The 23004-nt window shown below is 54.1% G+C and overlaps 1 protein-coding gene across 3 annotated transcripts in view; it reads left to right on the forward strand.

Moving 5' to 3' along the window:
• BRI3BP (BRI3 binding protein) overlaps positions 1–23004 on the forward strand; it is a 108959-nt gene that overhangs the window by 62565 nt on the left and 23390 nt on the right. For all 3 annotated transcript variants that reach the window (XM_082353234.1, XM_082353233.1, XM_082353232.1), the window contains exons 6-11: positions 336–456; positions 1395–1508; positions 6035–6132; positions 14296–14410; positions 14599–14680; positions 18336–18483. In XM_082353234.1, coding sequence (XP_082209360.1) covers positions 336–456; positions 1395–1508; positions 6035–6132; positions 14296–14410; positions 14599–14680; positions 18336–18483 — 678 coding nt within the window. The remainder of the gene's footprint in view (positions 1–335; positions 457–1394; positions 1509–6034; positions 6133–14295; positions 14411–14598; positions 14681–18335; positions 18484–23004) is intronic.

Here is a 23004-nt window from a genome sequence, read left to right on the forward strand (position 1 = left end):
ATGTGCCTTGTGGAAGGCGTACCAAGATAACTGACACATCCGTCACCTCACACAGTTACCTTTTTCTTTTTCTTTCTCTTTTTCTTTTTTTTTTTTTTGTGGTGAGAATGCTTAAGATCTACTCTCAGCAACTGTCAGGTACACATTTCTGTTCTGCATTCATTTCTGTTTTCAGTTTCAAGCCTTTGGGCCAGGTCAGCGTTCAGTCTATACAGCGATCTAGTGATGCCTTGGGCCGGCGAGTTAGCTGGCCTCCTGTGACGCAGAATCGCTTCTGTGTATCTGGTGTTGCTCTCACACACGTGCGTGTCTCGGTTTGCTGTCGTCCTCTGTAGGTCGTGGACACGTCCAAAGGGATTGCGGACGTCCCTGAGTGGTTCAAAGGCAGTCGCCTCAACTATGCGGAAAACCTCCTGCAACACGGGGAAAATGACGGAGTGGCCCTTTACGTGGCACGTGAGTCCCGACAGCTACTCAGATTTTCCTCTCGTGGTGTGACGGGGCCACGTGTGCAGAGAGGCTCCGAAGCACTCAGAACCTGCAGCGTATGATTTCCAAACAATAGCTCGGCACCTTTTTTTTTTTTTTTTTATGGTGAAAAACACAAAATACTAACTTTACCATCTTAACCATTTTTAAATGTACAATTCAGTGGTGTTAAGTATATTCACATTGTTGTGCAGTAGATCCCTGGAACCTTTTCACTGAAACAACTTTCCAAAGTGTTTAGTGGAACTTTTCCACTAAACACTGATTTCCCCTCCTCCTCCCCCAGCCCTTGGAAAATTATATTAAAAAAATCACAACCAGGGCTTCCCTGGTGGCGCAGTGGTTGAGAATCTGCCTGCCAATGCAGGGGATGCGGGTTCGAGCCCTGGTCTGGGAAGATCCCACATGCCGCGAAGCAACTAGGCCCGTGAGCCACAACTACTGAGCCTGCGCGTCTGGAGCCTGTGCTCCGCAACAAGAGAGGCCACGATAGTGAGAGGCCCGCGCACCGCGATGAAGAGTGGCCCCCGCTTGCCACAACTAGAGGAAGCCCTCGCACAGAAACGAAGACCCAACACAGCCAAAAATAAATTAATTAAAAAAAAAAAATCACAACCAAATCAAAGGATTCTTCACTTAATAAAAACATTCCCAATAGTAAAAAAAGAATCTTTAAATGGCAAATTCTGGGCGTGCGTCTCAAGGACGCCCTTTCCCAAGCCTTTCTTTTCCGGAACGTCAGGTAAACCTGCATCTGGTTTACGTCCCCTGCACCTGTGTAGCGTCTCCCGGGCGCGTATCTCTAACCTGTGTTTTAACAGGTGTGAGTTTTCATCCGTGTCTGTGACTCAGAACCTCTCTTTTTAGGATGGTCCGAGGATGACCTGTCCTTTTTCTCTTCCCAGGGGAAGGCAGGGAGGAGATCGAGAAGGTGAGTTTTGAAGAGCTGCGGCGACAGGTGGCTTTGTACGCCGCGGCGATGAGGAAGATGGGCGTGAGGAGAGGAGACCGGGTCATCGGTGGGTACTTCTGGCGCCTGTCACAGTGGGGGCAGGGGGGTGGCTTGGAAGGAAGGAGGTGGCGTCGGGTCAGATTGCACGCACACGGCTTCGCGTGTGTACACGTGCGGCACAAACCAGACGAAGAGGGACGATCGTTGCAAGGGCGGCCCAGCCACAGTGAGCCGGGCTGTGAGGGTCCCCGGCTCCCGGCCTCCACGTGGGCATGTCCTCCTGAGCCAGTGCTCACAGACGTCTACTATTATTATTAATAATAATTTTTTAATGCATTAGTTATTATTTTTTTTTAATGAAATGTGGACCTTAAACTAAACACAAACCAGAAAGTTCATCAGGTCCTTGATGACAGAGCCAGGACCCCTTCCAAGGTCGGGAAAAGCTGCTGCAGTTTCTGGGCCTGCCCACCTCCAACTCGATGCTTTCCTGAGGCATTCCTGAGGGCTGGTTTCCATTCTGTGATTTTCGCCATCTGTGCTGACACGATTGTGGACTGATTCCTAATCCCCAAAACCCAGCAGAGGGAGTTTTATCAGTGGAGAGACTCACTAGACTGATGTCCTCTGACCCACAGACGCCAGGGCAGGTGCCGCCAGCCTGCTTGTTTCCCAGATGAAAAACCGAGGCCCAGAAGAGAAAAGTAAACTAACCATTTTTTTTTTTTTAATTTGGAAAGGATTTTATTAAAAAAAACGGGTGTTGATTTAAACACTATAGACAATTTCAGTTCATAAGGTCGTTAACTGAAAGTATGTGGATATACTCAGCCTCTGGAGATAATAAATAGAGAGTTACTTTTTTTTGGCTGAGCCACTTGTGGGATCTTAGTTCCCCGACCAGGGATTGAACCCGGGTCCTCGGCAGTGAGAGCACAGAGTCCTAACCACTCGACTGCCAGGAAATTCCCTGAGAGTTAGTGAGGCGTGAAATCTGACAGCCAGGACACTTCATCACACATCTGTTGAACAACGGATTGTAATTATTTGGTGCCGCGATATGGCAGCGTGCGCCTGGGCCCGCGTTTCCTGGTGCCGGGCTGGTGGCCCTAGGCCACGCTGTTCCTTGGGATCCCCGCCTGGGCCTCCTCGCTCAGCGCGGCTTCTCCCACTTAGTTCTTCCTGGTGAGAATTTGTTTAGCAGCATCCGCTCCCTGGAGCCAGGAGACCTTCCCTCGGTGCCTGGCGCTGCCTTTGGGCCTGTGGGTTTGGATGAGGACTTTCTCCTCCCTGGACCTCGAGTTTCTGCATCTTTAAACAGGGCAGCAGAGAGGCTGAGGGGCTTGTTATGCAGAGTCTCTCGTGGGCGGAGAAGTTAGGTGGGCTTTCTTGCCCCTGCCCATCCACACGCACCCCGGGAGGAGCTGGTGACAATGACGGATGTGTCCAGGGGTGGTTCCCAGTCTGGGTCCGGCTGGGGTTCTGTATGCTTTTTGCTGCAGTGCTGGGGTCAGAGTTTAAATTGCTCTTTCCGGGATCAGGCATCAGATCTTATTCTTAAACCAAAGAAGAGGGCTTCTCTGTCCTCTGGCCACACGACTTCACTCGTGGCACCAACCCCAGTGGCATCGATGGTGTCCATCCCCTGCTTGGAGGCTCGCTGACCCCCGCTGCCTCCAGGGTGGGAACGAGAACCTGGAGCCGGGTCGGCGGCCCCACGCGCTCGCTTCCTTCCTGCCTCCGCGCTCCCCTCCTGGCCCCTGTCCTATGAGTGTCCGGCAGAGCCTTTGTTGGGAAGCCGGCCACTGCCCCACCTGCCCCCAGCTCTGTCCCCAGATGGCCTCACTCAGGGAAGCCCCCTGGTTGCCCCTGAGCCAGGCCCTCCTGTTGGACCCTCTGTCGGCATCTTGTTTTCATTCTTCAAAGGATGCGTCATTGGTAGTCATCTGTTTGGTTTTGTGATTATTTGAGCATCAGTCTCCTTTGTTTGGCTCTAAAACCCACGAGGCCTGGGGGTCTGGCTGCTGGGCTGCCCTCCCCACCTCCGGGGGCCATGGGACCAGGGCTGCAGGCTGGGACGTCAGCAGGAGAAGCCACCGGGCTTGTTGGCGTGACCGTGCCTCTCCCGGGGGACTCACTGCAAGTGGGCACTCGGAGTGTGTTTGCAAAGAGGACAGCCTTACCCTGTGTAAACCACGTGAAGGGGCCAGACCCCGAGTCTCCTTCTCAGATGATGGAGCTGGGCATGGAGCGACCGCTCGCTGTGTTACTTGACTGGAGAGGAATGAATAGTAAAGGATGTGTAAGGGATGGTGCCACATTATCGCCTGTCTCAGCCCTGGATGGAATGTTCTCCTACAGATCCAAGGGTTTACCCTGGTTCATTGAGGTCTCTGCTCAGAAGCCATCCGTGCTGTCCTGTGGAAAAATCCATCACCACTCCCTCTGCACCCCGCTTTATTTTCCTTTGTCGCCTTACTGCCTCCTTGAAGTCACAGGATTATTTGTGTGTGTGTGTGTGTGTGTGTGCACACGTCTGTCTGTCCTCCAGTACCAGAGGATGGGGCTTTGTCTTCTCTTCACTGCTGCATCTCAGTCCGCGGGTACCTGGCGCATAGTAGGTGTATAATGAGTGTTTATTGGATGAATGCATGAGAGTGCTGGGTCAGAGCAGGCATTTTTGTGGTTGAAACCTCAGTATCTTGGGTTCTTCTTGGTCCAGTTTAATTTGTCTAGAAAAGGAATTCAAAAGGTTCTTCTACCATCCAGTAATTTTTCTTCCCTCCAATTTTCATTTTTAAAAATCTCCCTTTGAAGCAAACGTTTCTTGAGAAGGAGAAACGGAGAACAGGATATACTGGGGCTCCCGCTTGGCCGTGCTTACTTGGGGGACGCCTGCTCCGTTGCCCTTGACTTCTCAGAATCAGGCTGGTGCTTGGTGACACCACCTTCTTGAGTGTCACATCTTGGATTCTAATTTGACCTGATCACAGTTACTAGGACAGGGGACTGTGTTTCCCAGAAGAGAGCGCTAGGGAAGAGTGCAGAGGGGGACTGAATGGGGAGATGCTTGGAGGCCTTCAAAGATGCAGTTACAGCTGCTCACGGCGCTGTTCCTCGTCTGTGAAGCGGGCATCTCCTGGCTGCGTGTCAGGCCCCACAGCCAGCAGGTCACCCAGCCTCCCTGGGTGGTGAGTCCCGCCCTGCCTGGGGCGACGGCACCGTGGAGGCACCTCAGTACGCTCACAGCCAAGTCTCTTCTCGGCAGCCGACGTCCGTCAGCGGGCCTGCTGTGTGCCAGGGCTGGGCGGAGCCCGGGGGCCGTGTGAGCAGTGCACGACCCCTGCCCCACGGGACACCCAGCAGGGGAGATGCAGTGAACCCAAAGAAACGAAGTACCCACCGCTGTGGTCAAGTAGGCAGTTCAGCGCCATGGGAGGAGGGGCAGCGGGAGAGCTGTCCCGGGCACCTCGGGGTGCTGGAGCCCAGAGGGCTTCTGTGTCACCCAGGGAGCCGTGCTCAGGGGAGGCCCTGGACCTTCTTCTCCCTGGTGCCTCGTGCACAGATCCTTTCCTCTGGAGCGTTTAGGACGATCTGTTTAATTGATCGTAGTCTTCTCGTCCATGAAGAGTCTCTGCCGCTATTATCATAAAAGCCCAGGGGACTTCCCTGGCGGTCCAGTGGTTAAGACTCCGCGCTTCCACTGCAGGGGGCCCGGGTTCGATCCCTGGTCGGGGAACTAGGATCCCGCAGGCCGCGTGGTGTGGCCAAAAAAAAAAAAAAAAAAGCTCGGCTTCCTACTAGATGGAGGGCTGAGTCCCTGGCAGGGTTGTAGACGTCTTGACGGCTCTGCTCAGTCATCGTTCCCCTGCAGCCTCTCCTTCCCTCCCTCCATCCAAACATCCACCCACCAGCCGGCCAGTAGACCAATATCTGCGGACCTTGATCGGCAGGGCGTACCAAAAGGCATTGGTAAAGCAGGGAGCAAGACAGGCAACGTCCCTGCCCTCACGGGAGAACCAGATATGCAGTTGCCAGTTATAATGATTATACTTAGGTGATTATTATGCTAGATCTGGTGAGGGAGAAATCCGGTGTGCTTTGTGGGCGACTGGCCAGGGGACCTGAGTTCATGGGGTGGCCTTGGAGAAGGCTTCCCTGAGGGGGTTCCATTTGCCTTCAGAGCTGAAGGATGAGTAGGGAAGGCTGGTGTGGGTGGAAGTGTCCAGGCAACGCAGGCAGCTTGTGCAAAGGCCGTGAGGCAGGGGGAGCTTAGAACTGAAGGGAGGCTGTTGTGACTGAGCCCAGAGTGGGAGGCGGAGCGGAGCGAGAAGAGGCCGGCATCGTGCAGGGATCCCTGATCAGAATGCGTTGGAGGGGGTGGTGACGGGAAGTGGTCAGGCTGGCGGCAGCGATTGGGTCATCCGAGCAGGAGATGTCAAGGCGGGTGGGTTGGGCCTAGCCCTGCTCTGTGAGCCGCTCACAGCCAGCCCCTCTCCCCACTCCCGCCGTGACTCTGGGAGGTGCTTGTGGAAGTCCGCGGCATCCTCACCTCACCCTGAACCAGGCTTTCTCCCTGTATCCCCTCCACAGGTTATTTACCCAACAGTGTGCACGCCGTGGAGGCCATGCTGGCGGCCACGAGCATTGGCGCCATCTGGAGCTCCACGTCCCCAGACTTCGGCGTGAACGTGAGTCGGGGTCCCCTCAAGTGCCCTGGGTGTGTGGCCCCCGCGGGGGAACATTCCATGTGATTTCCCCATGACATCTTGGGTCGGGGTATAGGCAGCCGCGGGGCAGGACCGGCAAGGCTGGGAGGAAACGGTGTCACGATGGCCTCCCGTCTCCCCGGCTGGTGACTGGAGATCAGCAGGAGAGAAGGAGCCAGAAGTAGCTGAATCTCTTTTTAAGTCTAAAAGTAAACGATCCTTCCTTCCTTTCCAATGTTCCTCACGCCTAGCCGTGTGTATTGGCTGCGTTAGTGTGTGTTACACGCGACAGGCGGTGTTGTGAGTATCCAGCAGGAGATGCCCGGTCACGGCTCCGGTGACTTCATGACCACGTGAGGTTTTGTGATGTTTATCCTCTGCAGATTTGCTCACGGAAGGTTGGCTTACGGAGAATTTGCTCCATAGTTGCCATTTCTGACCTCTTACTTTGGGGCTGAGCTTTGTGCTCTGAGCGGGAGGGTGGCGGGCCTCTTTATCCCCGTAGACCCCAAGGGCACCAGGGACCAGGGTGCGCCCGCTGCGGAGTGGCCCAGGTGGGGGCAGGAAGCACACACAGAGCCCCACCATAGGGAAGGAAGAAGCGGCAGAGTAGGACTTGCTGGGACCCCCACTTCCTGATTGGGGACCTTTCCTGGTTGCAGAACCTCGGGGATGAGGGACCCTCAGGAGCCACGAGGCCAGGCCCGTTAGAGGACATGCCGGGCGTCCACGTCCCTGACCGTTCTTCCTCTGCTCTGGGCGTGGGCCCTGTGCTGGGCACCGGTCAGTGCAGCCCAGGGGCCAAGGGCTGGCCTGGCTTTGCTGGCCGTGCATCCCTGGGTGAGTTACTTCTCCTCACGTGCAAAGCAGGGGCATCAGGAAGAGAGAGCCTCATGATACGAGCGTAGACTGCGTGGGCCTGTGATTGACGCGGGAGGACTGATACACTTAGGACACAGGTGCGGGGACGGCGCTCTTCCAGCTCCGTGCTCTGCAGTCCACGTGCCTTGTCCACAGGCTGGGCATTTTGGGTGTGAGCTTGATACTCAACCTCTGCCTTGAGGCTTGCTCTTCTGGAAAAGGTTTTCAAGGTATTTCTTTGCTTTTTAAAAATATTTATTTATTTATTTGGCTGCACCGGGTCTTAGTTGTGGCACGCGGGATCTTTTTAGTTGCGGCATGCATGCGGGATCTAGTTCCCTGACCAGGGATCGAACCTGGGCCCCCTGCGTTGGGAACGTGAATTCTTAACTGCTGGACCACCAGGGAGGTCTCTCAAGGTATTTCTCATCTCCCCCCACCCCGTGCGGAGGAGGGACAGACGTGCTTCTGCGACACAGAGGCCTGGAGCAGTGAGGCGATTGGCTGAGGCCGGCCCTGGCCCCGTGGGATGAGGACTGGGTCCTGCTGAGTTCGGGGAGGGGGTGGTCACCGCAGATCTCACTGCTGGTGGCCGTGGTTGTGCCTCCTGGGGCTTTGCTGGGCCTCTCCCAGATTGCCTCCACCCCGGACCACCCAGGGAAGCCAGGACTGACCTGAGCCCGGAGCTCCAGGGGGCCTCTTGGTCCCCAAGGCCCTCTGTGCGGCCGTGTGAGCTGCTTGGGACCAGGCCGTCCTCGTGGGGGGTCCTGGAGGGTTGGGACCCTGTTGTCCTTGGATCCCTCAGCAGGCCTTGAGCTGTGCTGCCGGGAAGCGGTGAAGGAGCCTCGGGGCTGGAGAAGGCACGTGGCGAGGAGGTTACCAGCAGGCAGGCTCTTGCCTGGGTTTGAATCCGCCTCTGCCGCTTCCTGTCTCTGTGTCCTCGGGGACACACCGTAGGAGGGCTTGTGAGGACAGCACCATTGGCACCCATCTAGGGTTGGGACAGCGCTCGACCTACCCCCAAGCTCAGTGAATGTCAGCTGTTCCTAATGAGTAGCGAGTGGGCGTTCTCGAGTGAATTGGAACTTGTAAGCAGGTGTGATGTTGGAGAAGCATTGTGGAGCGTGGGGGCGTGGGCGTGGCCTTCTAGGGCCCGGACAAGCCCCTGCCCGAGGGCTTCACAGAGAGCAGAGCTCCTGGGCTGGCCTCGGGTGGTGGGTCTGAGCCACCTGGTGCAGGGCGGGAGGCTCAGGGGACGGGCTGGGGCCCAGCCACCTCCTGCTTGCCTGTAGCAGCAGCTGGCCTTGACCCTGCGCCCATCCTCGTGGGTCTGTCTTGTGCAAAATGTCACCACCGCAGGCCACTCTGGCTGACTCTGGTCCCAGGTCCTGCTGTGTAGAGGATGCAGCCAGCGGGTGGCTCTGGAGCGGCATCCCCGGCGTTCCTCCCCTGGTTTGAGGCTGGTTCGTGTTTTCCGGGGTGGCGGCTCTCGCTGGAAGCGCATGCGCACTAGACGGCAGCGTGGCTCCGCCCCGGCCGCGACCTTCAGCACAGGTGCTTGCGGGAGATCTTTGTGGGCGTGATGGCCTGAGCCTCAGGAGAGCCCTCTATTCAGTCAGAAAGTGACAGGGCCAAACGCCGTTCTGCTAAGATGCTTCGCTCTGCCCTGAGTTCCGGGAGGCGGTCCTCATTTTGCTGGGACCCTAGTGTAGAGCCAGAGGCAGGTAGCCATGTGCACGGTCCTTTGGAGTGATTGTTGAGCAGTGAATGACAGTTAATGTATCAGCCTGGTGCAGGGCCCCCGGCTGCTGGCACCACCTGCCAGCTCCCAAGGGTGAGCCCTCCTGGCCAGGAAGCCCTGGTCCGGGTCACGAGACGCAGCGCTTGCTCACGTGGGCACCGGTACCTGTGTGCTAAGGACCTGGGACAAAGCAATGACTCCAGAGCCTCAGATTTCTTCTCTGTTCTTTTCCAGTAGCTAAAATCTGCAGGGAAGCATCTAGAGTTAATGACGAGGTGCGGCCTGGGGCGGGACAGAGGGGTCCCGGGGGCCCAGGACTGTCCTCTTCAATGGTTTGCAAATCTCTGCTTTAAAAGGAGGCTCCTGGGACTTCCCTGGTGGTCCAGTGGTTGGGACTCTGAGCTTCCACTGCAGGGGGCAGGGATTCGACGCCAGGTCGGGGAACTGAGACCCTGCATGCCACACAGCCAAAAAGGAAAAAAAAAAAGGAGGCTCGTGTTCTTAATTTCCGACATCACCATTTTACACTTTAGATGGTCTCCCGGTTTCAGTAAAGGGTACGTTGCTGAAATTTGCAGTGAAACACGAATGTTTTTCCTACTTTGAATTATTTGCTGCAAATCACTGAAGAATTTTCTCTATAATAAAGGGAAAATTGCCACTCTTGCAAATCCTGATTTTAATTATTTGTTTCTTTTACAATGGGGTCACATCATTACTGACTGTGAAGTAAGTTCTAGCCCCGTGGCGCACGCGTGTGGGATGGTTACCAGGCTGTTTACAGGTATGGGGGCGGGGTCTCCATACACGTGGATTCACCTGCCCACAAATGCGGTGGTGACCTCCCCTCGCCTTGCCAGGCTGGTGATGAAAGGACCCCGTCTGTTGGCAGGCCGTATGCCTGTCTGTGCAGGCTGCCCCAGGGAGGGATGGGGACACCGCCTTTGCTCGAGGATGCTGGGGACCATTCCTCACTTCTCTTGAAGCCCCTTGGCTCTGCGTCTGCCCTGCCCCTGCCCCTCTCCTCACCGCGTGCCCCTTCCTCCACCTCTCCCATGTCTCCCACCCTATCTGCTTGGATTTCCCGCCCGCGTTGGGCTCGTGGGCATCTCCAGGTGCGGCGCTGCTTGTTCTTTGGGTCCCCAACCTGCCAGCCTCACCAAGACCTCCAGGTCCTGTGTGCTTTGACGTTTGGTTTTTTCTGTGTTTCACTGTTTACCTTTGAGTGGGGGGCTTTTTCACAGACATCGGGGGAGTCCGACCTCTGATATCCACACATCTCAGAGGGCAGCCTGGAGCCCTCCCCCTCACAGAGCCCTTTCAGGTCGCTGCACGCGCGTGTGTGTGTGTGTACACGTGCACACGTGTGCGTTTGTGCACATAAATAGGACAGCTGTTCTTCTCGCACTGGGTGGCCGTCCACTTGATCCCGCATCGGATGGGCTCTTGGTTTCAGGGCCTGACTGGTTGCTCAGCGTCGTATTTGGGGCAGCTGCACAATCACAGGTGTGTTCCTTTCATCGTGACGTGAAAGCAGTTCTCGACTGAGCAGCCCTCTCCTGGACCAGAGCAGGCCAGCAGCTGGTTTCTGACGCTCAGAGATCCTGACCGGCTCTTGACCCGCCAGGAACACTGCCACCGTGTCGTGAGGTCTCCAGAGTCTTTCCATGGTGCCAAGTTCTGACCTCTGGTTGTGAAACACTTGTCGTCTTTGCTGTCTGTTCTCTCTCCCTGTGAGGAAGGGCCACCTCTGTGATGTCTGAGCCCCAGGTCACTGCTGTCTGGTCCTCCCACCTGTGTGGGCTAGCCCACCAGGAGGGACGCTGGGCGTCATGGAGAAATCTCTGCCGCCTTCCAGGGCTCTCCAGTCTGGCCTCATCCAGCTCCTCCCTGGCTCCAGGCTTTCTAGAAATTCTTTCACTTCCCTGGGCCAGCTCCCCCTGCCCGGGGCTCTTCTCTTGGTGCCCTCTGATCAGCACGGCCTCCCCCTCCCTCCTGGCCTCCCCCTCCCTCCTGGCTGCCGAGGCCGCTCCCCTAGATGCCCCTGGGCAGAGGTGCTCTCCGGGGCCTTCCTGGGATGCGCTGGCCATGGTTCTCGCGTCCTCCTCACGATTCGGTGTTCGGGGACCCCAGTCCTGGCTCTCTTCTGCCGCCCTTTGGTTCCCTGTCCCCAGGGCTGGTCTTTCCTGTGCGGAGTCAGCGCTGTGGTTAAGAGCGTCAGCCCCCGTGGCACAGCGAGCAGGCTGTAACTCCAGCTCTGCCACCGGCAGGTTGTGAAGCTTTGGGCAAATGACTTACCCTGGTCCTGTCTCACCAAGGATGTGGGGGCGATCGCAGCCCCGCCCGCTCCTGGGGGCCTGACCTCAGATGTGTGAGTGCCCGTCACCAGCTGGAGAGGCGCATGTGAGCGCTCAGTGCAGGTAGGGGTTTTTATTGGCAAAAATGTTCCTCCCAGCTAAAGCGCGGACTCTCTGTCCCTCTTAGAATCCTGGGGTCCAGGCATACTGTTTATTTTGCTGTGTGGAGTTTGTACATGGCCACCTTGCCGAACCCGGTTCTAATGGTTCTTCTGGCGGGTCTCACCGGCTTTCTTCGTAGCCCTTCCTATCGTCCGCTGCTTGGTTCCCTCCTGCCAGCTCCAGGCTCCTTGCTAGACGGGGGCGCCAGGAGAGCGTGGAAGTCCGCGCACGGAAGCTAGTGTCTGTTCTTTACCAGGACTCTTTTTTTTTTTTTTGTGGCCACACTGCGGCATACGGGATCTTAATTCCTGATCAGGGATCGAATCTGTGCCCCCTGCAGTGGAAGCACACAGAGTCCTTAATCACTGGACCTCCAGGGAATTCCCACCAGGACTCTTATCTTTACCATCAAGAGTGATGTGTTTGCCATAGATTTCTGCAAGACACCATTTGTCAGTGAGGAAGTTTCCAGCTTATTAAAGCTTTTTGGGAGGAAAGCATGTTGCATTTTCTTGAAAGCTTTTAAGATAATCAAAAATTTTTCCCTTTAATCTCTTAGTGTAGTAAATTACTATGGTCTAATCTCTTTTTCGGTTTGTGTGTTCTCTGTCTCTTTCTGTCCTCTGTAATGGTTTATAGAAAAGGAATGTCCTAGTGTGTGAGGATTTGGTGGCACTTGCCTGCAATTCTGTACCTCCCTGGTGTCTGTGTTAAGAGGTGACCTTTGGGGACTTCCCTGGTGGCGCAGTGGTTAGGAATCTGCCTGCCAGTGCAGGGAACATGGGTTCGAGCCCTGGTTCGGGAAGATCCCACATGCCGTGGAGCACCTAAGCCCGTGCACCACAACTACTGAGCCTGCGCTCTAGAGCCCGTGAGCCACAGCTACTGAGCCCACGTGCCACAACTACTGAAGCCCGAGCACCTAGAGCCCGTGCTCTGCAACAAGAGAAGCCACCACAATGAGAAGCCCGCCCGCCGCAACTAGAGAGCAATGCGCGCAGCAATGAAGACCCAGCGCAGCCAATAAAAAAAGAAAAAAAAGGGGAGATAGACTTTTGACTGCTTTTTCTCCTGTGGTTATTGCCTCTTCAGGTGTTCTGCTGCTTCTTGAATCATTTTTGATAAATTTATATCTTCTTGGGGAATCATCCACTTCATCTGGCTTTTATGAATTTATTAACAAAATTGAACATAGTGCTTTGTCATTTATTATTCCCTCTTTCTGTAGTAAAGTGTGGTTTCCGATTTTGTATGGTTGTATGCCTCAGTTTATCCATCTGGAATATGGGAATAATAATTCTATGTCAGAGCATTAAGTGAGTGAATATTAGTAAAGTGCCTAGGACAGTGCTTGATATGTAATAAGTACTATGTAAGTGTTAGCTAGAAATATCTGTCTTCTTGGTAAGATTTGTCAAGAGGCTTATTTTATTGATCTTTTTGGAAAAAAGATTTTGGTTTTATTGATCAAGTCCATCATTAATTTTTCCTTATGGCTTTAATTCCTTCCTTTCCCCCCTCCCTCCCTCCTTCCCTCCCTCCTTCCCTTCTTGCCTTCCTTCTTTTCGTTTTCCTGGCTACCTAAACCATGGGTATAGTTCACTGAAAACAATTAGAAACTGGAAACAAAAACATTTATAATTGCTTTGCTACTCCCCTCCCCCCCCCCCCCCCACATAGATTATAGGTTCCAAGGAGAAAGAACTCTGTTTGGTTGCCTGGTACAGTAGATGGAATAAACAAATGCTTCCTCCCCCTCTCCGCCCGCAGCTCTTCTCTGTTAATTCAGCTTCTGGTCTTGAAAGTCCGACGGCATTGAAAATAGAATCAGTCCTTGAATCTTTAGCCCCGAGAGTCTCAAATTTTATTGTGCGTTAGAATCGCCAGAAGTGCTTGTGAAAACACAGATTGCTGGGCCACCTCCAGACCTTCCAGTTCAGTAGGTCTGGGGCCCCGAGTGATGCTGTTGTCGCCAGGACCCCTCCGAGGGGCCCTGGCCTCCCCTTGTCTTAGGCGTGTGCTTTGCTGACTCCTGGGAGCTCTGAGAAGCGGTGCCTGGCCCACTCCGGGCCAGTTAATTAGCTACCTAATGAGTTTAATTAGTCGTCACGCCACAGATGGCTGTAATCTGCAGCCAGGGTGGAGACCCTGCCCATCCGGTCCTCACACGGAGGCTCCGGCATCACTGCTGGTGCCCTTGGAGCAGCCCAGGCACTGACCTTGAGCCGCTGCATTGGACCGAGGGATTAGGAGTGCCATCTGGGCGATGCCTTCCAGGTGCTGTTCTCGTGGATGGAAATGGCTCCACCACGGTGTGCACTTGGCAGGCTGGGAGGGGAGTGGGAGGGGAGCCCATCCGAGAGGGCCTGTACCTGTCGCCCTCGGTGTCACACGCAGGTCGTATCAGTGCATCATGAGGTGGCGTGCGGCAGTTCACAGCAGTTCCAGAAACAAGTTCCGCATGTGCACGGGGGCTGCGCCTTCTCTCAGGGAGAGGGGTGTGCTTGGCGGGACGGTGATTCCATGTGTGGAGACAGACAGCTGGGCGTGGAGAGCCTGCTTTTTCTCATGGGGCTTGTTTACGAGTGTACACATTTGTGAGTTCATGCATTTGCTTGGCAAGACGTATCATTCGGGGGATTCAGGTACCTCTTGGATTGAAGATGAAAGGAGGGCCTAAATATGGCACCACTTTGCATACAGAGCTGCCTTCTGGGAAGGTGAGTCTCCACTTACATATGCCAGAGGCGCTGTGTTGGGAGGCTCTTGCTGTAAAAAGGGGGATCTCTGTGGTCGTGCAAATACTCACCCTGTGTTTTCCCATTTGCTAGGCTCAGTGTATGTCTGTAAGTCCGTCCGGTGTTTCTTTGTACCGATGCTTTCTTTGAAGTGATGGTCCTGGCTCGGGTGCATGTCCCGTTTGCTTGGCTGTCTTTCTTGGCCCCTGGGTGACGGGGACGCAGGGACGTGGCTAGAGCGCTGGACACGCTGCTTTTTCTTTCCCTGGAGATGCAGCCGTCCCGTTGGCTGCTGGAGGATTTTGCCTTTTGGATGAACAATGACGACTCTTTCCTTCCACTCTAGGGCGTTCTGGACCGGTTTTCTCAGATTCAGCCAAAGCTCATCTTCTCCGTGGAGGCCGTCGTCTACAATGGCAAAGAGCACGACCACATAGACAAGCTGCAGCAGGTCGTTAAAGGTGCGTGGGGGGCGGGGGGCAGGGGGCGGGGGGCAGGGGTGAGAGCCCCCCGGGGGTCCCAGGAGCCCTGCAACAACGGAGCAGTCTCAGTCCTAGGTTGTGTTACGTTTCAGCAAAAAAGAAAAAGATTAGCGACTAGGGATGTTGTGTCCTGTAAGCTTGTGTTTTCTCCTCCCCGCTGCTTTCAGGACTCGCAGACCTGAAAAAAGTGGTGGTGATTCCTTACGTTTCCTCCAGAGAGAAGATAGACATTTCCAAGATTCCAAATAGGTAAGCCAGCCACATGCTGGTCACTGGTTGCATGTGAAACCCACTCAGAGTCCCACCGGGCTGCAGGTTCTCTGGATCTTTGCACCTGGAGTTGGAGTGTTTTAGAGGTGCAAGATGTCTTAGTTAAAAATCGTCCTTCTGTAGGTGGGGACCCGAGGACCCCAGGGGGAATCCCTTGGGGCCACGTGGTAACTTAGTGGCAGAACAGAGACTGTCCCAGGCATCCTAACTCTTCCTGTCTCGTGTCCCTTGGAAGTGGTGGGCTTGGATGGGGCCAGGCTGGCTCCCTGGATTGGCCACAGCAGTGCTGGACGGTGACTAATGTGTATCCACAGGTGCATGTGTGTGTGGATGTGCATATGTGCACACACATATGTACACCTCTGTGTACGTGGTTCATATGTATGTATCTTTGTATGCATGTATATATACACACATGCATCCACACAAAGGTGTACACATACATAATATGGTTTTTTTTTTTTTCATTTTAAAACCTATTTTTTGTTGCCGTTGCTGTTGGCATCTTCCTCTGCTTTTCTGACATTTATAAGCCAATAGACCACAGGCCTTGACATGGAATAGAATGGTGAGCACCTTAATTCTGCACAGAAGTTAAGAAAATGGATTATGATTTGGTCCAAGTTGAGATTCTTCCCAAAGTTCTTGTTATACACCTTTTCATCTCTCTTTAAGCCATCATAGAGGAGAGAGTTCTGAGATCAGGTGTGTTTACCTGTGCAGGTAAACCTGTCCATTTAGCCTCGCGTCTGGGCTGCAGGCAGGAGTCTCTGAGTGGCCTCAGGCCCCATGAGAAGCGGCGGCAGAGCCGCGGGTGGGGATCCTGTGTGTGCCGTGGTGGGGGAGGCCTTGCTATTCAGGCAGCTGGGGTGGACGCGTGGCTCAGTGGTTCTCTGCAGGCGCCCTCTGGGGGGCACTGAGAGGGCTAAAGCTCACGTGCTGTCCCCCAAGTTTCCAGTCGAGCTGGGGGGACAAGACACACCTGCAGGAAGGGGGAGCTGTGATCACTCGGCCCAGTAGACACAGCCATGCTCACTGAGTTGGGGGACAGGAAGTGCCCAGGAGGTGAGAGAAGGGCGTGGTTGCTTCTCTGTGGGGCCTGGGGGAGGTGACACCTGAGGGACCTTGAGAGGTGAGCAGGGTCTGGGGACAGCGGCAGTACCAGGGTTCCAGAGGCTGAAGGGAGCTGCAGCAAAGTGACTGTTCCCTTAAGGCCATGGTCTCGAGCCACACTGCTCGGGTCAGATCTCAGCTGTGTGGCCCTGGGCCAGTGATCAGTCTCTCTGTCCCTTGTTTTCCGCATCTGGAAAACGGGGATAACAGTACCTTCCTCGCAGGCTTAGCAGTGTGCATGAAGTTAGCTCTCAGTAACGTCGTCTGTCATCGTGGGCAGGTGACAGCTGCAGGCCAGAGGGGGCTGTGTCCTCTGGAGCATCCGGGTCAGGATGTGCAGGTCCTTACAGGCAGGCCGGGGGGCTTGGACTGTCCCCTAGACTGTGGGAACCCTGCCAACCTTGATAAATTACACCCCCGCCGTGAATATAGCTCCCCTGGTTTTATTGATGGGGCCGTATGCACAAAGGCCAGGAGGAAAACAGGGCGGTTTGCTGGCCCCGTGGTGGCCCAGCTTTTATTTTTCTGAATGTGTTTATTGGTGATTGATAGAAAGTGAGAGCATCCAGAAGTAACATTAATCACTTCGTTTAACTTCGGGCAGTGCGGAGAGCTCCACAGCCCCCGTCCCCCCAGGAAGCAGGCCCCCAGCGCTCTCCAGCCTTTGATTGCTGGGTGCCGCAGATAAACCGAAAGCGTGTCTGCGCCTCTGTGGGGGGCCTGCCCTTTGGGCTTTTCCTTTTTAGAAGAAGCAACAAAAGTAATCGCTATTTACTGTGATTTATAGACCGATGGAAAGAAAACGTTTTTCTCTGTGTGGAGCATCCGATTCGATTGGGCCCTTTGTGTAAATGGGATTTGGATGGGAGGTGGAGGTGGAATGGGGCTTTCATTGGCTGGAAGGTTCCACAGTGAATAATCTTCCTGACACTCTGGAGAGGAAGGGTCTGCTTGTTTACCGCTCAGAATTATTTGGGGTGCCCGTTTCAAATGGCCGCACCTCCCCCAAGAGACATCCTCATCTTTTTTTCTTTGTTTAAAGATTTATTTTTATGTATTTATTTATTTTTGCTGCGCCGGGTCTTAGATGCAGCGTGTGGGATCTTCGTTGAGGCATTTGGGATCTTTCAGTTGCGGCATGCATGCGGGATCTAGTTCCCCGACCAGGGATCGAACGCAGGCCCCCTGCGTTGGGAGTGCGGGGTCTTACCCACTGGACCACCAGGGAGGTCCCACATCCTCATCTTTAAGGGAGCCTTTCCATGTGAGACAGCACACTTCTTCACTTTCGTGTGCATTCATTTGTATTTCAGAGTAATTCTCCTTGGCAGTTTGCTGCAGGCCGAGTTTAACTGACTTCTCCCCCTTCCTTGAAAGAAAGTTCCATTTGACAAAACGGTAGTTTCGATTTTTTCCCTTTCTTCTCCCTTCTAAACCAGTGGAGGAACAGGGCCGGGGTTTTGGAATCGATGTTTCCGCCGATCTCAGAATAGAGAAACCACGTCTCTCCCAGGGTGGCTTCGTGGCTTCCGCTACCCTGTTTCTGCTCAGAAAACAGCCCCTTTAGTGGTTCTTGGTGACATGCAGTGGTGCTTTATGGCAGCTTTGGGGGCAGGGTAGGGGCAGGCTGTTTAGGCTGGAGCCGATAGCTGGGCTTAATTTTATTTGTTCCTGGACAGATATTTGCATCTGGCCATTGTAAACCTCAGGATACAGGAAAATAGTGAGAACAATTACCCCGCAGGTTTTCTGTCACAGAAAGTCTCGAGTTGGGACCTTGCACCACTTTCTGGCTGTGCCCTTCAGGTGTCAGAAGAGCTTACAAGCCGGCACCTCCTCCCCTCCCTTCTCCTGGGGGGAAGGGGAAGAATTCAGACTCCCTGGACTCCAGCTTGCCTTTGGGGAACTTGGGGAAACCAGGCGTCTGCTAATCAGACAGTTCGTAGCAAACAGGAGGTGCGCCTGGGCTCCGAGGACTTGAGCGTCACTTCAGACCCCCTCCGCGGAGTCTGCATACAAACAGCCAATGTGTTAATTGCAAGGGGTCCTTCTCCAAGCGCTTAGATTCTCTGGAGAGACAGCCCTTGGCCCCATCAGCGGTGCTAATAAAGCAACCGGAAATTTTCGGGACTTCCCTGGTGGTCCAGTGGGTAAGACTCCGAGCTCCCAACGCAGGGGGCCCGGGTTTGATTCCTGGTCGGGGAACTAGATCCCGCATGCCTGCCACAACTAAGACCCAGAGCACCCAAAATAAATAAATAAATGTTAAAAAAAAAAAAGAAAAAGCAACCGGAAATTTTCACTCAGTTACTTTGTATTCAATTAGCATGAATCCATGAGCCCCGACTTCTCCCTTCTCTCTTGGGAAGCTTCCAGACAAGGCAGGTCCCTGGAATCTAGGTCGTCACCCAGGTAGACGTAGAGGGGGGCGAACGGGAGGACTCGACAGATTTCCGCACCCCCGCCCCACCAGGCGTTCTAGAACCTTCACCGTTTGTCTCCTGCGCCTTTTTGCCCACAGCGTGTTCCTGGAGGACTTCCTGGCCACCGGGCAAGGTGCGCAAGCCCCCCAGCTGGAGTTCGAGCAGCTGCCCTTCAGCCATCCGCTCTTCATCATGTTTTCGTCGGGCACGACCGGAGCGCCCAAGTGCATGGTGCACTCGGCCGGGGTAGGTCTGCACCCCGTCGCTGCCTGGGGGCTTCCTGCTGACTAGGGCGGCACCCCGTCCCCGCTCTCCAGGTGGGGTGCTGCGCCGCGATCCGGCCTCGAGCCGGGTGGTGGGGGGGCTGCTGGCCCAGCTGCCGTGGCCCCGTCGCCACGGGGTGCCGGGACTCCACAGCGCCGCCAGGGCAAGGCCAGCGCCGGGCGAGCCGGTGACAGTCGTGCCGCACGCCATGACCCCTCAGGGTATTGTGAGTTCAACAGAGGGGCCCTGCCGCATTTTATTTTATTTTATTTATTTATTTTTTAATTAATTTTTCTTGGAGTAGAGTTGCTTTACAATGTTGTGTTAGTTTCTGCTGTACAGCAAAGTGAATCAGCTATATGTACACATATATCCCCTCTCTTTTGGATTTCCTTCCCATTTAGGTCACCACAGAGCACTGAGTAGAGTTCCCTGTGCTATACAGCAGGTTCTCATCAGTTATCTATTTTATACATAGTATCAATAGTGTGTGTGTGTCAGTCCCAATCTCCCAATTCCTCCCACCCCCCGCCCCCCCTCCCCCTTGGTGTCCATACATTTGTTCTCTATGTCTGTGTCTCTATTTCTGCTTTGCGATCAAGATCATCTATACTATTTTTCTAGATTCCACATATATGCGTTAATATACGATATTTGTTTTTCTCTTTGTGCCTTACTTCACTCTGTATGACAGTCTCTAGGTCCATCCACGTCTCTACTAATGACCCAGTTCATTTCTTTTTATGGCCTAGTGATATTCTGTTGTATATATGTACCACATCTTCTTTATCCATTCGTCTATCGATGGGCAGTTAGGTTGCTTCCATGACCTGGCTATTGTAAATAGTGCTGCAGTGAACATTGGGGTGCATGTGTCTTTTTGAATTATGGTTTTCTCAGGGTATATGCCCAGGAGTGGGATGGCTGGGTCATATGGTAGTTCTATTTTTAGTTTTTTAAGGAACGTCCATACTGTTCTCCATAGTGGCTGTATCAATTTACATTCCCACCAACAGTGCAGGAGGGTTCCCTTTTCTCCACGCCCTCTCCAGCATTTATTGTTTGTAGATTTTGTGGTGATCGCCATTATGACCATGTGAGGTGATACCTCGTTGTAGTTTTGATTTGCATTTCTCTAATTAGTGATGGTGAACATCTTTTCATGTGTTTTTTGGCCATCTGCCGGCATTTTAAACAGAAGGAAACAGGTTAGGTGAGAATAGAAAATATCAGCGCATCAAGGGTCATAGGAGGTGTTGGTGTGGTTTCTCAAAACTGTCATGTAAGCGCGGGTATGGACGGTGCACATGCCGGGCGGCGTCGCGAAACTTCTGTCTGACCGTGGGCTGGGGTCAAAAAGTTTGAAAGCCGCTGGGTTATGTTATAAAGTGCGGTTAACCGAGGGAGGACTTACCGTGCTGTGTCAGTCAGCTCGGGCTGCCGTAGCAAAATAGCACGGGCTGGGGGGTCTTAAGCAACGAAGATTGACTTCTTTGTGGCTCTGGAGGCTGGGTGTCCCAGACTGGGGTGTGGGCAGGGTTGGTTCCCTCGGAGCCTCTGTCATCGGCTCGCAGGGGCCGCCTTCTTGCTGTGTCCTCACGTGCTCTTTCCTCTCTGCACGCGCATTCCCGGCGTCTCTTTGGGGTCTAATCTTCCTCTCTTCGTAAGGACACCCATCGCGGTGGACGAGCGCCCACCCTAAGGCCTCGTTTCAGCCTCCTCCCCTCGAGGAGGCCCGAGGCTTATCTGAGTGGAGAAACCTCACATTGTCAAACAGCCTTCTAGCTATCGCTTGGCCAGGGGGCGGTATTTGAACATGAAATACAAAATTTCTCTTATTCCAGCTCATTTAGCTTTTACAGCTGTTCTCTGCTAGAGCATCTAGAAGCTGTTTGAACCCCTGCCGTAGAATCACTCTAACGCCTTATACAGCTCTTTACCCCGTGTTTTCATCAGAACGTGGAAAGGAGTTGACACAACTTTGTCATTACCTGGCTTTGGATCCAAGGGAGATCCGATGGCAGGTTGGGAATTATAACCGCCAGGTACACACGAGCCTGTTCACAAGCAGTGGGTGACTTCTCCGGAACCACGGAGTGGGAGGGAGGGGACACCGGGGGCCAGAGGCTTGATCTCTGGGAGCAACGCTGGCTGAGCCGAGCGGCCTCTCTAGGAGCGAGTTCTTGTTGCGCACCATCCGGTTTTATCCACTGAGTCGGGCGTGTTCAGGGCCTGAGGTGTGCCTGCTGGCCTCGTGCTTTGCCTGCAGGGGGAGCCCTGGTGTGCCTGGTCGGAGGCTCGATATCCGGCCGCATAGTGTTTTTAGAAACCTTGCAGGCCCGAGGGCGTTGGGGATGTGTGTGTGGGAAAACAGCACATTTTAGGAAAAACTGAAATGCCCAACTGTACTTTTATTTTTAGTGCTCTTTGCCTAGTGAATGTCCCCTTTTTAGGAGTGGAACATAAAAATGTATTAGATAAAATGTAGTTTGCTCATAAAATCATCGTGCTCAGTATATTTAGAATATGGAAAAGTCAGGAAAAATTATATTAATTCTGGCTTCGCTGGGCTCTTGCATCTTCAGAGAAGTAACTGAGCATCTTGCCTGTTTTCAAGAGTTATCTTGAGAGGAAACGTGAAAACAGCACGGTGGGACTGCCGACAGCGCCCCTGGGGCCGGCAGCAGGGGCAGGGTTGGGTTGGGAGGTTGTGATCCTCGTTTGCTGGTTTGTGTTTTCTAGGCCCACAAAAGAGCCCAGAAAACAGCTTCCCTCTTCCTTCTTTTAAATTACTCTTCTTGCTTGAGATCCAGAAGCCACGTTGCTTCTACTTCCTGACGCTCAGGGAAAGCATTCAGACTTGCCATAAATATTTAGAAATTAAGGGACGCGCTATTGACGTGACTCGTTAAGGTTCATATGGAGAGAAGCAAAGGAGAGTTTTGTGCCATCGAGAGAGTGAGGGTACTGAGCCAGTGCGTGCGTGGCGGGTTATGAATAGGCCGAGCTGACAGAGGCAGACCGTACAGGCGAAGGTGCAGTAAAGGCCAATCTAAGTGAAAAGGGAAATGGGAGGGGGATTTGCCGCGGTTCCTGTAATCCAGGAGCTCCCCGTCCTTTCTGTGGATTTGCCACGTGAACACTTGGCGTGCATCGAAAGGGTGTCTGACATGTTTGTTGTCCCCACGTGGTCGCCCGCCGACTCTGAGCGAGAGCGGTGTGCGTTGAGGGACTTTCCGCGGAAGCCCGTGACTGTCCTGGGTGGGCGCGGGCGTGCTGTCTCTGACCCCACAGTGCACGCACGGTGAAGCCACCGGGCTCTTGGCTCCCGTGTGCAGACCCAGGGGGGCCTCGGGGAACCCTCAGAACGGGCTCTCCCTCCCAGCGGCCTTTCTACCGCTGTCTCTCCCACCCCCGTGTGGTCCTTCCCCAGGGCAGGCGTCCCCGCTGCGGGCCTGGTGATGGGGTGCCATCCAGGAAAGACTCGGATATAGGAGCGCTGGCTCTTGAGTTAGAGAATTTGTTGGGTTGGATTGTTTCTGTTGAGCTTTGAAAGGGATCATCTCCTCCTACTGGCTTGTTTTTTATTTTTTCTCTTGGGTACAATGAGGGTCATCAAGGCTGGTTTTAATACGTGGGTCCCGGTAGTTCCTAAACAACCAGGGCCACCGTTGCCGTCAGCTGGCGGTTCCCGTCTGTGGCCACACTGAGCGCAGCGGTCTGGCCTTTTCAGGGGCTTCAGAGGGGCCACGTCCCTGATGTAGCCTTAGGATCTTGTGTGAGATGCATTGAAAGGATGGGAAAGCCGAGAGATGACACAGCTGGTTCAGGGTCCCCTTGCTGTGCTCTCTACATTGTGCTTGGGGCCGGGAAGCTTCCAGTCCTCCCTGTGAGCCACAGACGACACAGAGTCATTTGGAACTCTGGGCTCTGGGCAGCGGAATACTCTACAGCTGTACGAAAAACCGTGAGGGACGCTCCCTGTATTGATAAATGGAAAAAGCAAACTGCAGGACAGTGCGTCCAAATAAAAAACCAGCATAAATACACATACATGCAGATCGGCAAGAAGCATACCTGGAAATATACACCGGAAACGTATACGGTTACTGGTTGCAGAAGGGGGCGGGGGGCTTGTCATGGTGTATGCTTTCGAGTTTCGGTCCAGGCGAATAAACTGCCCAGTAAACATTAAAATAAAAAGTAATAGATCACATGTCGGGGTTGGGAGAGAGGGGTCTGACTGGGCGTTTGAGCTGAAAGCAGGGTCTCGAGCCACCGCTCGGCCAAGGAGTCCCTGAGCTCGGATCTGAGGCTCTCGGAGCTGCAGACCCAGCAGCGGCTGTGCACCCCGGGGACATTCTTGCTCAGGCATCCACCTTCCCCGCCCACCACGAGGCAGCAAGGCTGGCCTGTAGTGCCCTGGTCCGGAGGTGCAGGTGTCCCTGCACCCAGCCTTTTGCCCTCATCTTTGTGACTCTCCGCTCCGTGATCGTCACTCCT

This window comes from Balaenoptera borealis (genome assembly GCF_965194805.1).
Source record: "Balaenoptera borealis genome assembly, chromosome: 14".
In the NCBI taxonomy this organism is placed as follows: Eukaryota; Metazoa; Chordata; class Mammalia; order Artiodactyla; family Balaenopteridae; genus Balaenoptera; species Balaenoptera borealis.